The 16,522-nt window shown below is 38.7% G+C and overlaps 1 protein-coding gene across 1 annotated transcript in view; it reads left to right on the top strand.

Moving 5' to 3' along the window:
* Positions 1–16,522, top strand: part of LOC108798116 (25-hydroxycholesterol 7-alpha-hydroxylase) — a 157,647-nt gene that overhangs the window by 125,246 nt on the left and 15,879 nt on the right. Inside the window, exon 5 of the mRNA XM_018569837.1 lies at positions 13,330–13,508. Coding sequence (XP_018425339.1) covers positions 13,330–13,508 — 179 coding nt within the window. The remainder of the gene's footprint in view (positions 1–13,329; positions 13,509–16,522) is intronic.

The following is a 16,522-nucleotide window of genomic DNA, read 5'->3' as shown; positions in this document are numbered from 1 at the left end:
GCCGGCTGAGATAGTATGGGGCCCGCCGGCCGCTGTGAGGAGGGAGCCGCGGAACAAGGAGGCACTGAAGACAGCCCTGCAGGCACATCATGGGGCCTCGGACGGCAGTGAGGACCCAGCAAACAGAAAACACATAGGAAACAGGTGAAGACAGAAGACCTGCCAGAAGAGGTAAGGGTAAATAATTCATTAAAATAATTATTATTTGTAGCCTAATGTTGTATAAAGTACTGTTGCAGCAATGCACAATGGCACCCTCTATAGAGGACTACAAATCTCAGCAGTACTTTATACAGAAATGCTATTGTTATATAAAGTATTGTTGGGATGTGTAGTCCTCTATAGCCTGTGGCATTCTGCATTGCTGTAAATATTAGGGATGCACCGATATATCGGCCGCCAAAAGATATCGGCTGGAAATGGCACTTTTGGCTAAACGCTGAAAGTGCAATTTTTCTGCTGATGCAGCAGCGCATCCCTGCTTTCTTTCCTCCCCACTGGGCGCTGCTCTGTGTCCCAGCGGGGAGGAGAGAAAGTAACAGCCGGCCGAGCGCTGCGGGAGGAGAGCGCTGTGTTTTGTGTTTTTTTCTTTTTTGGGGGGGGCTCAAAAAAAAAAATCTTGCACCAGGGCCCTTTGTTCCTTAGGTCCGCCACTGTAATGATGTCTTCATGATTACAGAGCTGGACTGAAAATTATAGCAGAGCAGAGCCAATAGGACATGATGTTTCAACCCCTATGGTAAGTCAGCACTCTTAATTTGAAATGGTGTTGTGAAAAGGGGGGCACCCTCCATCTTTGATGTTTAATTGATGAAAACACTACGTCTCTACAGGGCTTAACGGCATCCCAGGTACATCCCCCTCACTTCCATACCCTCCTGTCTTATCCTGTAGGCCAGTTGTTGTGTTTCCTTTTAATCCAAATCCAGTTGCTGCTTTTTTCTACTGCATTTGATAAGAAATGGTTCCTCAGAAGGCTGGTTGTAGATGAAGCAATGAAACCCCCGCATTCCAAAACTGCAGGAAAAATCTTGATCTTTCAGCCATTCTGAGCAGCTACAGCTGTCAATTTCAAGTACTTGGTCATGTTTTTCTCACAGGCTTCAACACACAACCATTCTCCAATCCTAAGCATTCTGCAGGACACTTGTTTCATTTGACTTTATCTAATTCTACTTGATCCTATTTGATCATACAAGTCATGTCATAGTGGGTAGCCCCACTGCAAGAGTTAAGAATACTTATACCCAGAGTTCTCCTTTAAGCATCATAGAAGTCCAAGCCACTCTTTCACATACTGTATGTGCTCATTAGTATTTTCAGCTTTTTCACTTTTTGGATGGAGATTTCATACACTGGGAGCATGCCAGACTAAAAGAACCACATCTTTAGTTTTCCTGGCAGCAAGCTTTTGTTGATCTACATACCTGATAATATTATTTTTAAATTGTTTACATTCTTTGATGTCTTTAAACTTTTGCATCATACCATTGGCCCAAGATCCTAACTGGCATTTCTAAGACAGTTGGAACAGGTGTTCTGTCGAAACAGAACCTTTGTTTTTTAACTTGATCTTTAACAATGGTGATGCTTCTGCACTTACTGGGTTTAATCTTACTCCTACCTCACATGATGTTTTAATGCAGGGGACAGGTGTAGTCAGTGTTGTTATATGATCCATATATGCTTGTGTCTACAGCACTCTTTCGAATTCCATGTCTATGACAGTCTTTAGAATTCCATGGTACATCCACATGACAACTGTCGGTGCACACCCCAGATTCATGTACCTTTTAGCAACAGGTGCATACATTTGGGGCAAACACTAACATTTTAAGTGCAGATGTGCACTAAGGCCAGATTGCCATTGCCAGACACTCCCTCCTCAGTGCAGCTCATCACCTCCCACAACCACTGCACCTGCAGTGGTGACGTGACCAATGAGTTATACTAGTGGGTGGGCGGAGCCCGATGTGGAAGCTGAGGAACTAGTTCCCGTTCAGGTCTTTTCCCCTGGTGATTGACAGCAGACAGTGGAAAGATTCCATAGCCAATAGACAGCCTGCTATTGGCTATGGAATCTGGCTACTGCCTGCTGTCAATCACCAACAGAGTGAACCTGATGGGGAACTAGTCCCTTGGCATCCTCATCAGGCTCCGCCAACCGTCAGTGCCACTGGTTGTTAAGGATGCTGTTGTGCTATTAAGAACTATCTGAATCTGTCTCAAGTGTTGGTAAAGCTACCAAAACTAGTGAAGGGTTCTTTTGAATTTGCTGCAGGACCTTTTAAAGGTCCATACTGCAAGTAAAGTGGTTTATTTCCTTCTGTCTAAGCAGTCTGAATTGTATGTCCCATCAAAAGTATCTTAGGTGGATACTCTGGATTCAGACACAATGAGAGCACAAACCAAATGCTCCACTTGCTGATACCCCTGTCTGCTATCAAACACATACAAGTATTCCATATTTCTTCCTGCAGCACATGTGTATGTTTACATGAAAATATCTGTGTCAAATATTCATGATGTAGAACGCAGCAGCTGAAAATCTTATAACGATATATATACGTGTGGACTTGCAAGCCTGGTTTAAAAATATCAGAGTATTTGAAACATATTTACTCTGACAAAACGGAGTAAATTTGCACCAGTTTCCCACTTTTGAAAAGTGTTGGATTTTTAGGGCAGAAAGTGAGGAAGCACCTTTTATAAAATGGAAATTCAAGCCACATGGGACATTGATTTTAGTTGCCAACATTCTAAAAAGAATGTATCCCCTTTTTTCTCATACCCCATAAACATTGTCAGATATTTAATAAGTCAATAAATTACATTGATTACCCATAGAAACTAATTATAGTTACCTAATCTGTAATCCAATTAAATGACAGATGACTTCCAATCAGTTGCTGAGGGCAACAGCATTCACTGCTTGCATTATTTTACTGAATAGCGTGTTTGTGTGTAATTAATTAATAGTATGTAAAATATTTCTAGGTAATTTTATTTTTTAGAACTATATATTGTAACAATTTTGAATGAATGAATTTTAACAGTTGCAATGGTAACTATTCCATCTTTTCAGCTAAGAATTTTTAAAGAGCCTATCCCTAGAAACCCATTTAAAATAACCCAGTGGACAAGCTGACAACCAGTATAATTTTCAAAGAAAGCCACCAATAGCAGCCTTCATTGTTTCCTCACTTCAGGTTTCCATTAAAGCAGATATAAACCTTACTGAATGTATCATACGTAATTGCCATTTTTAAATAAAATACTTGTTTAGACCTTTTTTATCTTTTGGTGAACCTTGGGGGTTACTGATCTTGTGCAGCATCTCTGTAGCCATTTCCTATCTACATACATGCACTCCAATGATGACTGTATGGCTTTTCTCAGAATGGGTTTTCTGCTAGTGACAACTGTAGATTATGCCTGCGAAGTGCGTGCTGAAACAGCCACTTGTAATCTTCCATGAAAGCCACGGTTACAAGGTGACAATGCAGACAGGGAAAGACAGTTCAGGAAATACATGAACAGGACCTGTCATGTCAAAACTACCAGGTATTATTTTAATTAAAGCTACAGATTTGTAGAAATTCACATTTGAAAAGACACTAACAGGGTTATTCACAAAAGGGTGAAGAGTTTCTAGAAGGAAGGAGAAGTGAACAATCTAGGACAGCATAGATGAACTGGAAAGTGAGCTGAATTGGATCGTTTTTCCAAATCAGCTATTTTGTCCTAGATTGTTCACTTCTCCTGTCTTCTCCAAACCCTTCACCCTTTTGTGAATAACCTTCTAACATGTTAAAACTTATATGAGAGTTTAGAGATTGGGTTTGGGTTTACATACATTTTGTCTTAGTAAGCAATAGATTCTTCTGAGAGAACTTCAGAGCAAGAACCATCTAAGATGCTGTCCAAACATATACAGCAAGATAGTATAGGATGCTCTATAAACCAATATAGTAAAATGAGTTCTATAATATTAAATAGAATGCTTACATATACTTTAACAAAAGTCCTTGGAGCCTCAAAAGAAATATCTCTTCACTGCCTTTATAAGTTATATAAGTCACCAGAGCGATGCGTTTCACCATCTCTGCATTGCCATCATACTCTGAGCAGAACTTCTGATTCTAACTAGTTTCATCAATTCTTTTTGTTTACATCATAAACTCAGTTCAGCTCAAACTCATGACAGGTTAAACTGCAACAAGACAATAGCACAATTTCTAAAACTTGCAATGTTTTACATAGTTTATTGTGAACAGGCCTTCCTTAAAGCTGGACTTCAGGTATGATCTTCATACAGAAACTTACATTGGTCCAGCTTGGCTCAATGTAAGTAGCCATATCTGATCTCCAAAGGACTGCTGGGGTCACTGAAAATCACAATAGCAGTGTGTGTTACATGCAGTCATAGTGGTGTCTTCCGGCTGTGACTACGTCCTCAACAGCATCCTCTCAGCAAACTGCACAGGGAATCAATTGCTGGGCACTTCTACCAATCAGAGAGCACCTTGTATTTTTTTTGTTTTAAATGATTGAAAGGTGCTCTCTGGGTGGGGTGGAGATTGTGACACAATCTGCCCTCATCTCCACCTTGTCCAATCAGTGAATGCCTTGTATTCATTGAAATAAAATACAATGCTCTCTTGTTATATGTACGAGTATACAATACAAGTTCTCTGAATGGTGGCAGTAAAGAAGTGAATGACTCCCTGTGCTCAGGGTGCAGGAGGAAGTTACTGGAGCCACAGCTGGAAGAGACCAGCTATCACTCTATGTAGCATGGACTGTTAGGGTGATTTTCAGCATTCCCAATGACCCTCCAAATTTTAGATATGGATACTTACATCAAGTAAAATTAGACAAATGTAAGTTTCCATTAAAGTTCATTCCTGGAGTTCCACTTTAAGTCTGTTTCCCTTGTCCTGATATTGCCTGTAAACAGCTCAAATGTCTGATCCTGTTGAAATTGTAGGTATAAAAGGACTAAGTGGACCTTTACTTGCCTTTTACAGGAAACACAGATATACTGGATATACTGGATGTGGTTGATTCATTATATCTGGAGAAACAAAGAAAAGCACAAAATAATAACTGCTGCCAATCAGACCATTTTTATATGGTTATTTTCTTTTCAATTAAATATGGCATAGGTCTATACATTGTAACCAATCCCTTACATCTAAAGCATTTTTAGAGCTTTGATTTTCTTTATTGAAAATATTTGGCTTAGCATGTTTTACCCACACCGAGCTAATAAAACTGCCATTTGGTCAGTATGGGTTTGAGTAGGCAATCACTCACTGGCACTTAAGTGTAAAAGGAAGTTGTATATTCAATAAAAACACTAATAAAGCAGGGTGATTGTCTCTATTCGGATCCATAATATATATGTATATATACACTGAGTGGCCAGATTATTATGACCACCTGACGTTTGTAGGCAAATTAGTGAATAAGAAACGAATAAGAACAGAAAACGAAACGAACGTTCGTACGAACGCTACCGAATTTCGGAAATGGAAATTCGGATTCGTTTGCATTCGTTATGTCTGTAATTCGGAATTCGGATACATCCGAATGTCCGAATTTCCGAAAATTCGTCCGAATTTCGCACATGTCTACTTACTATTTCATTATGTGTGGAATTCAATGGCATAGAAAAATGTGTATGGTCACCTTGCCTTTAACCTATTCACTATCTAAATAATCTGCTTTATGGTAAAATTTAAGAGCTTTTTTAAAAGGTACTCCACTTTGATGTTTGCATAATTATAAATGAGCTTGTCCTTTTTGTATTTATATTTAACACTTCAGGTTTTAGATCGCTTAGAGCAAATGCATTTCACCTCTAGAGGGAAAAAAAATCATTATGAGGAAAATGATAATTCATTTTGGAAATGTTTATTACAGTATACACTTCCATTATCCAGGTTGTCTGTGGTATTTACAGTTTTAAATCCTGGTTAATTAAAATTAACTTGGCGACAAAAGCCAAATCTACTAATGAAGCAAGTGACCTTTTATTACCTGCAGTCCCTTGTTTTGATTGGGTGATTGACAGCTTGTTGTTTGGCTACTGTGTTGTATTTCAGCTGACAGGACTTTTCATTTTAACTCAATTTGCCTGCCTATCATGAGCTGGTGGCAGGCCAGACTCAAGTCACCCAGTTCTGCCTCAGCAGCTTGCTCTGTTTCTCATTAGTACACATTTATTCAGTGGAAATTGGAAGACAAATGCTTGAAGGCATGCAAGCTAAGTATAGCAAATAGTGTTTTAAGGCTGACTATTTATAAGAACATAGAAACATTTTTTTAAGCAAAAAAAAAGTCTAGTCATTGGGAAACAAAAGCTTACAAACAAAAGCTTACTTAAAATAACAAATGCAAAAATTATGTGTATGAGAAAGACAAATTTAAATAATAATACAGGGATTTGAAGAGTTTACATTATACACTATATTGATACATTAAAACTTATAATTTAACAAATGTAGCCATGCAGCATACCATGTCACTCACACCAACAACATTTTGCTGAATTCCAGGGCCATTCTATAAGTTTACACCTGGAAATTATTGTCCCTGGAAAGGTCCCAGCTTCACAAAAATTATATTTAAATGCTTCATTCTGCCTTATGCATGCAAATTAGGCTTGATATACCAGACCTATAAGCTAACATGCTGCTCTGTCAGTCTGGGACTGCAGAGATACTTACTGTGATGTACATTTTGCATCCCTACATAGGTCTGTGCGCACACAAATTTAGTAAAGACACGCATTCATTGCCAAAGAGGTAACTGCTAATTTCAGAACATTTCTTTTTTTGTGGTTTTAGCCAGGAACACAAGTAAGGATTTTAAAAAAAGTTATGCTTGGAAAAAATCCTCCAGGTTTTTACTTAACACATATATACACACACACATATATATATCAAATATTGTTTAAAGTAGTTTATAGGGCTCAGAATGTTCACATGCATGATCATACATATTCAAAAACTCATATGCTAGTGTGCTTGGGACTTAATGTAGTAATAATGCAACACATATTTTTCTAGCACAGAAAAAAACCAAAAAACACAAATTAAAGCGAACTCATTGTAATTTATAATATCGCACTCATTGCCATTAGAATATTCTTGGGAGAGCTCACAAACAGCTTATTTGAAAATGTTCCCACCTAGCGGTCAATATTCACATGTGTCTAGTCTTTCTATGTATGTGTACATGTGTGTGTTTATAGAACTTGTTTGCGTCTATATTTTTGATAAATCAGCGGGAAACTGTTCTTTTGTCATGCACTAATATAGTGGCAAAAATATGCATAGCATTTACTCTTAATGCAAATACCTGCTTCCAAATTGTTTAAGAAAACAAGTATTTTAAAATTATTTTGCTTTATGTAAGTGAACCCTGTTATAAATCAAATAATAATAAAGGTTTAACAATATATTTATTGTAAAATAATATTAAGTGTTTCTTTAATATGTATTACAAATGTATTTTTAACATGTAAGCAGCATTTTTTAAATGTATGTAAATGAGAACATGTAACAAATATAAAGTAGGTATTATCCCAATTTGACTGAAAAAGTGGAAATAGATTTTAAATATATCTAAAATCAAAACTTTTTAAAAAAATATCCAAAACAAAACCTCACGGTGGTTCTAAGCCCTCCCCACTATATCCATAAAAAATGTTTGCTTTTAGTTAAAAAAATTATCTAGTGTCACTAAACTTTTGCAAAAAAAGAAAAAAAAAGAAAACAATGTGTAAGTTAAATATAATATATAATCTTCTACTTCATTGTTTTTTTCTGGATCAAGCTTTTAAAGTGGATTCTGCATTAGCAGATTATATGATCTGCCCCCTCAATCCTCATAGGTACAAGTCCCGAACTTCTGGTCTGAGGGCTCAACAGTGAACATATAATCGCTATCAAGTGCACTGATTTCCAGGATTACTTGCACTGACATTCAGCAATGTGCACACACCCTGGCCGGCCGTACTAGTTGGAGGAGGTTTTATGTACCAGCTCTGGTTGTGTCAGCACAAGATAGTGTAGTCCACAATAGGAATACCCCAAGGAGGGCAGCTATGTTTGACCTACAGTGAGACCATACAAAAACATGAACCGCACTCTGCTGTGTTTTTTGCTTAACTGCAACAAACTTTATTGGTGCTAGACGGGTCAGACAGATATTATTGCCCTTGGCAGACATTAATCACCTCCTATGATTAAACCCATTGCATGGAACATGTCAAATGTCCTGAGAAGGGTGATAATGTCTGTCTGACCTATCTGGCACCAATAGAGCCTGATGCAGTTCAGTAAAAAACACAGCAGAGGGTGAAGGTGGGTCCCAGAGAGCCTGTGTATCTGATGCTGGGCAGTTTGCCTATAGCAGTGTGATTTAAGCTTGGTTCATGCACAAAACCGCGTGGCCAGGGAATCACACACCCCCGCTGATGGCGCTGGCGGTGCCATTTTTTCGCTATTCAGGCACCAGGCATATCACGTGGTTTCCCACAGCACGATCACGGCTGAAAAAAACATGAATCGCGTGTCGTGAAAAAAAGTACATATACATGTACCTTTTTCAGCTATTGCTGCGCCAATGTAATCCTATTGATAATTAATGGGACCGTGCGGCAAACGCTGTGTGCAACCGTACACAAACTCATGGTCCCAGGATGCATGTCCCTGGGATCGCCCAGGTGTGCACCTGGCCTCACACAGATTCACACTAAGACCATGTAGGGCTAGTGTATTAATCTTCAAAAAGGAAGTCCAACACCCTGATTTTTAAAATGATAATTTATTGATACAGAAGCAACCATGGATAAGCAGACAGATTTATATGCATTGGAGATGGTAAGAAAAACTTTATATATTTTTTATTTGGATTTGGTGACACTTTAAGTTTATTAGCAGTTAATATAAGCACCCGCCTACCCAGACATAATCTTTATCACACATTCTGACTAACAAGCACTGCTAATACGCATGATGCTCAGTCAAGCAATATGATTTGGTCAATAAGGAAGTTACCTTTGCTAGCAGTATAAGCTTTTAGTAAATAAGTCCCATTATTTTTTCAGTTAATATTTTAAAGTGGTGTATTTAAAATGCAAAAGAATTTGATATTCCAATTTACTATATCAAATGTCATAGGGCTATAGTATGTTCCAGTCCTCCAGGACAATACCCCAAGCTAACCTTTTCAGCAGAAAACCCTTGAAAAGGATTTTAAAATGCTATTCAGCTCCGTGTTATCCTACTTCTATACACAGCTAACTCAATTCAACACTCTGCTTCTACTACTACTGAAAAACTCATGCAAAATATCACACATGCTGTCCACTGTTTTTGTTTGAACAATGAAATGTGCAGGATGGGGTGTCAGGGCTGAGGGTTATGTTCGTTTGCTACCTTCCTATCCCTAGGTATTTTTAAAATTGCCTTGTTTGTTCGGCACTAGCGCAGAAACAGATGTTGCTGTACTGCAACAGGATAATTTACTGTACCTCATGGTGCAGAATGGAAGGCTTCCCAAGCTACCCAGCTGGTCTGTTAGTAGCACTTGCCTGTGTCTGCTGAACTATGACAAGTGCAAGCAGAGGCTGCAGGTTTATTATGATCCTTTTAAATGCACATTGTCTTACAATTTTGCAGAGTATGTACAATTCCCTTTCCGCTTTTTTTTTTCCCTCTTCTGTATTTTTTTTTCTTTTGCATTGGTTGACAGACCTAAATAAGTCCCTGTGTCCTTTGGTGATCGTAATGTGACTCATTACTGTTGTCAGCTAATAATTATCGGCATGATTGCTCAAAGCTACAGCCAAGCTCGTCTTCCGCACATAACTGGTACTGGAAGGTGAAACAGATTTGTCATTTATGATCTGACTGCTAAGCCGCACTTTGTGCTCTATTATTGTGATTAACTTCTGCATAAGATATGCTTACCCAATTGTCATCTGTGATACTGCGCTGGGCACAGACTGCCACACTCCCTGGAAGAATGTCAACCAGTACAATGAGACCACATTACCCGAGATATAAAATACGAAGCAGCTATTTTGCAGCAGTAGCTGGTTCCTACATAAAAATATACATATATTTTGTTCTCTTATTCCTTTTCTTCAAAGCCCCCGCCAGGTTCCTCGGGTAAATAGTGTTGCTGCATATGTCAGCTACCATTTCTAAACATAGGCTCTGATTGCATTATCATCTTCATATTTTTAGGATGGCAGACAGCAGAAAAGTGGAGGCTGGACCACTCATTTGTACCGTGTAAAGTTTTTTGTTGCCAGAGTGCTGCCAGTTGAAATTTATCGTGTCAGGTGCCTTGTGGCTATCCGCAGTAGAGGCCATATTCTGGAACCAGAGTCGTTCCCTGGCTTCGTCACCAACAAGCCGATTTGACTCTGCCTGATTATAGTAACGAAGGCAGTCCAAAAGAATATGCACAGACTCACTGTACGTCACATTGAATCACAGCGCTGGCCACACAAAGCTGACCGCAGCCTCATTTCTTTAGACAAATGCACGCTTAAGGAAAAACCTCCTGCAAGAAAGCATCCAAGGCCACTTTATTTACTATGCATGCTGCAACAGATTTAATTTTTACTGAAAGAGCGTTTGTTATTATCTTTTTCAGATGCCTCCTGTATGATGGGAATCTACTGTCTAACCTTTTGGTTAAAAGAGTGCTGAATGCTTAGTGAACATGTTGCTTTATTGTATTATCTTAAATCACCTCCCGCTCACTAGCTGTTTTTTGTGAAAATGGCTTTATTTGCTTGATACTGTTCTAAAAGCTCATCATTAGAAGAGATCAAGGCCCATTATGGCCCCAATATAAGCTAGTGGAGGAAGAGTCAGATTTGATTACAAAAAGAGAGATGCGGATTTAGACAGCAGCTACATGCTGATATGCCTGCAATCACAATGATTTATGCAAATTATTCATACTGTTCCCATTGGGATTTCTCCTCAAACTGCCAGGATAAATTGCCGGAAATTACCCATAAAATCTGTCGTGCTAGGAGCAAAAGGTGAAGGCCACTGGGAACGCAAGGACATTCGGCTTCTAGATCATTCTACAACATGCTGTTTATGTGTGTAAATACATTTTTCCCTTGCGCAAATAATTCCTGGAAACAGGGGCATAACTACAAATATTGTGGTCCCATGTCAAAATAATTACGGGGCCCCACAGCTTTCTAACATCCGCTTTACAGGCAACTGAGATTTGTAATGTAATAACTAGCAATGCAGCTTACTAACTGAATTCAGGCAACATTCCTTAACTAAAAGCATATTCTGCTACCCTTTAATATTTTCTCCTTGACTGTAGTACTATACTATTCTTCTTGAACTTACCACCCCAGGGTGGTATGTTAATTTCCTCTGCAGTGACCTTGGGGTGGTGGCTTTGGCTGCAGTCACTTGGAAACTAGATAAATACTAAAAAAGTAATGGAGCAAACCTAAAAAATTAAAGTATCAAACCAGAAACAAAATGAATCACTCTGCTACACTAAAGCCTAATGGTATGTAAAGTCTTCTTGGTGTTATTTTAGATGTACATGTAAAAGAGATCAGCTTGATGTATTATATTGATATACATATATGGGGACAAGCCCTATTTTTTTATTACAGGTTCTGGAGTGCTACACAATGGTTGTGCTATACTACTCCTTTCCACAATACAAGCCTATGGGTTTTCCAACTAAATGAAAACAGTGGACTTCCTGTGGGGTTTATATCTCAGCTGCTGTTAAGCAGAGTGATTGCAGTCAAATACATAATTCCCTCTAGTAGATCATTTGCAAATCTCTATATTTAATATCATCACAAAACCATTCAAGAGCAAGCATTTGAAACTTTGAAAGTCGCATCAATAATTTAAAATATGTGCTTAGTAAAATACAGGTTTAACCATATATTTACCCTTAAGCTAAAATGAAAACAAACTTGCCATAAAACTTGAGCACATAGGTAACCGGTTTACCTTCTGCGTGCTAGGATTTGGCACCTGTGATAAGCCCACTTCTCCTCATGTGAATTAATCCCTGAGCAAAGAATTATGGCCTTGAGTAGTAGGGGAGCTGTGTTAAGGGTAACTTAAGCTACTAGATAGTGGCTGCACAGGGTAAGGGGGTGATTTGTTTTGCATTTTTAAAGGAGAACTATGGGGTCAGTGTTTTTCCACATAGTTCTCCTTAGGGTAACGGGAGGACACAAACTAGCGTCCTCCCATTACCCTAAGCTCAGTATCGCGGTATACTGAGACGCCGCAGCCGGAGCGGATCCCGACGTAGATGCCGGGATCCGCCCAGCTGCGTGAGTGACAGCTGGCTCTGCCTATCTAGAGGCAGAGCCAGCTGTACCCGCCCCCTCCCCCGTCCGTTCCGCCAGTCAGCGCTGGCAGATCGGAGCGGGGAGAGGGGAATCCAGACCCTCCCCCTGTCACGGCAGTGAGCCGTGACAGGATCGAGAGGTGAGCGAACCTGGTATGTGTTCGCTCACCTCCCGATCTACTGAGCCGACCTGTGACAGTCTCATTGTCACAGGTCGGCTAGAACTATGAGGTGAGTGGAAATCACTCATCTCATAGTTCTCCTTTAATTTATATGACAACTTTGCTTTAAAATAGCCTTTAAAGTTATATAGTACTGTAATACAGATAATGACCCAATATATAAATTAAAGTCACATGTGCTGTAATCCATTAATCCAATAAATTCCATAAATTGTAAACTCAGAGGCCAAAATCCATGGATAAAACATGTAATGTGTCCCCATAATGGTTTTGCTGAGAACACTCTTCATATTCTGGCAAAGAATCATGGCAATGTAGGTGTGTGGTGCTGACAACATTGGGCAATAAATATGCTTTTGGTATATACAGTATAACCCTCAGTGGCTTGCCTATTGTACGAATGATGCATTTAACTATCTTCAAAAAAGTCATGCATTTTTATTTAAAAGCTACCAAAATGAAGGATTTAAGTTAAAGGGTTCTCCATTAAATTACTTTGGCTTTCCTCTCCAAGCTAGATAAATATTATTTTGTTTAGCATCTCAGGAGTTTCTGACAGCACATATTGTATATGTATTATAAAGCATTAAAGGTACTTAGAGACTTTTTATGGGATTTAAATGTTTTCTGTATACTAATACTGTAGTTTCAGTGCTGAACACGCATTTGTGTTAATAAGTCCAGTGGAGTTGTCTAGGCAATAGCAATATATTCTCTAAGCAAATTATAATTGCATCACAGTTCTGCTTTTTCTTTTCCTCAGGTAGTGCTATCAACGAGTCACTGCGCTTGTGCTCTGCATCTATGAACATTCGGGTGGTCCAGGAGGATTTTCAGATGGAGCTGGAGGTTGACCAGACAGTGAGTCTCAGGAAAGGTGATTTTGTGGCCCTCTATCCTCCAGCTCTGCACAGAGATCCCGAGGTCTTTGAAGATCCCGAGGTAAATATTCCTACTGAGCTTGTCATCATTCTCCAGGCACAGTGTAGTTTCTGTGCATTCATTTTGTTAATGCTAGTCTTTCTTCTGGAAGTAATAAGCCTACTTTCAATCACAGCTTTCTGTATCGTAAGCCCTGCAGGTGAAAGGCCTTGTGCCTTAAAGTAAAAGAAAAAAAAATTGTGATGAAATAGAATGCTGGTCCTTTCAAGAGGAATGACAGTTGCACATTGAATAACAGAAACTTGAGGCTAAATGTGTGCTGTCTGAAGCCACAAGATCATTTTATAGCTATAGAAGTAATAGGTGGTGGCTTAAACTGTAAGTAATGACCAACATTTATGTGCCCTCAAAACATTCCAACGTCTTTTGAAATATTAACCATTGCTGGTTGGTTTTCACTGAGGATTTAAAGAAAACACTTTAGATAATCCTATGGTATGGGGGAAATCTAAATGATATTAAATCATGAAAATATAATCAAGGAAATTTATCAAAACTGGAGCAGTCAATATCTGGAGCAGCTGTACATGGCAACCAATCAGCATCCACCTTTAATTTTCAAACCTTAACTAAACAAACTAAAGATAGAAGCTGATTGGTTGCCATAGGCAACTGCTCCAGAAATCTTCTACTCCAGTTTTGATAAATTTCCGCCCAATGGGTTTTTTAAGCTTTTCATTTGTTAATGTAACAGATATGGACAATAATGTTTGGCATGGCTTGCATGTTTGAATAGGTTTGTGTGTCATATTGTCATGATAATATTTTACATGCAGCTTTGAGGCTGAGCACCTTGTTGCACTGAGTTACTGTTTTACTGAAATGCCTTGAATTATCTGGCACTTAAAATGTTACACAAAAACATTAGGCAGTGGTAGTGAACCAGTAGTTAGGAATCGTCCTGCTTTTGCAGGATTGTCCTCCATTTTACAAATTGCCCCATACCCACTCTAGTTCCTCAGAAAGTCACACCAGACATAGGGAATTACACAAGACACCATCATGGCATGCAGCATGTGTTGCTAACCAACATGTTTTCCTTTAGATGGAAAGTATCCTGGTTATCTGAAATGATTTGTTACACGTATATGTTCAAATCATGGAAGAACTCCAGATACAGCCAAATAATGTTATAAACATTTGCAGAATCATAAAATAAATATGTGCAAATCTTTTGAAGTAAAAATGTTTTTGTACCTACTGAGATAAGCTGGAGACATCAATGTACGGAATAATTCTCCTGGCCAAACTGATAACTAGAATAATTAATTATAATATGAGTCACAGCTTTTCTTTGTAGAGATAAGGGAAGGGGAAAGTTCTGGCAACTGCACCATGTCTACTACATGATATTTTATTATTGGTTCTGCAGAATATACTGTATATTTGCTGAGTGTGCTGCAAGAACTAGTGGATGAAGGGAAAATTCATGTTTGTAGGAAACCAGTGGATGCCACATTTCATATATTGTGGTGCTTGCAGTGACATACTCAGGAAGAAAGGAAACAGTGGTGTAGCAACAAGATGCAGCTAGGCCCCTGTCCTGGGGGACCCATAGAGCCTTCCTAGCCATATCTAAGCCCCTATATATTACCATCTTCTAAACAACTGTGCAGCAAAGTTGCTTCTCCTGGATGAGAGGCAGGACCTACTGTGCAAGGTAGAGGGGGAAGAGAGGTGACAGGGGTGTAAGGTGAGGAGGAGGCATTATACGGGAGCTATGGTACATGGGTGCTATGTACAGGACCTAATAAGATATATCAGCTACCGGGTTTGGGAATGTTTAGAGTCTGAAGCAGTTAGTTCAGGATTGAAGTTCGTTGGCCATGGCTGATATCTTGCACAAGGGCCCTGGTGTGTCAAGCAATGAAACTGTGGGTAACTCACACAGACACAGTGGATTTGAACATTTCTTTATCTCTACACTTTGGAGTCATGTGGAGCCCAAAAATAGTACATGTTTTCACACAAAGAAGGTTTGTGTTTGCTCCTTTTACTGTTTTCTCTCATTAATTGCAGAGTTAAGAGGACATTTTAGATATAAATATAGAAGTTTCTAACTACTGTTTATTCATATTTATTATGGCTTGATGCCACTTGTCAAATGTGTATGTGGCTGTTCACAAAGCAAAATGAATGCTTAGTTAATACGGTGAAGCTGTGATCATTGTGAATACCCAGTAATGTACCAGTGGAATAAAAATAAATAAATAAGCAGTTCTGCTTACATTTAAATAGATGATTGAAGTGAACACAGCTATAACCTATTCACTAAGCTAAGGGAAAAAGTAGTTTGCAAAGTGAGCATGCTCGTTAATAAGTAAACTGATTGTACACAAAATTGTGAATCAACACATAAACAAGGACACCGCACCCCTATACTGTATATACATTGCAACATCTAAAAAAGAGAGATGGAGCTTTTAAGGTGTCATTTACCAGGTGTGAAGAGACCCAGTTTAACGTAACACAAAAGTCATATATTTATATAAACAAATATAATTTAATTGGTAAATAAAACAGCATGATTAACAAATCAAAAGTATGATCAAACTAACATATATCCATTGATTGCAGCTAATGGCACAAAACCTCCCTGGAGCACAAATAGATACATACTGTTTATACAGTAGCCTATTAACATTTGTCTCCTTAATATATCTTCGTCTATTTTCATAGTGGTCATAATGGTCCAAAAGTAGTTCTATGATGTGTCCAGTTTTCTACGCATTTTGCACATGGCTTCAACAGGAAAAAAAGAGGTACCTATAATAATCATATGTATCTAATGATAAATACACCAATATATATATACATAAAGGATTACATATAGATTAATAGTTAGATGAATAAATAAATAATTCATGGGATCTGTTATTTTACACATGTCTGCTTTGCCGAAGGGCCACCCAACATAATCAGGGAGACCAGGAAGGTAGGAAACCAACAATCCAAAGGTAGTAACCATCCGTATGTCCGCATGGTTTCCTACCTTCCTGGCCTCCCTGATTATG

Source organism: Nanorana parkeri, unplaced genomic scaffold (genome assembly GCF_000935625.1).
Source record: "Nanorana parkeri isolate BGI_ZX_2015 unplaced genomic scaffold, ASM93562v1 scaffold1407, whole genome shotgun sequence".
Classification (NCBI taxonomy): domain Eukaryota; kingdom Metazoa; phylum Chordata; class Amphibia; order Anura; family Dicroglossidae; genus Nanorana; species Nanorana parkeri.
Note: the sequence above shows the minus strand (reverse complement) of the source record. Positions and strands in the feature narration are given on the sequence as shown.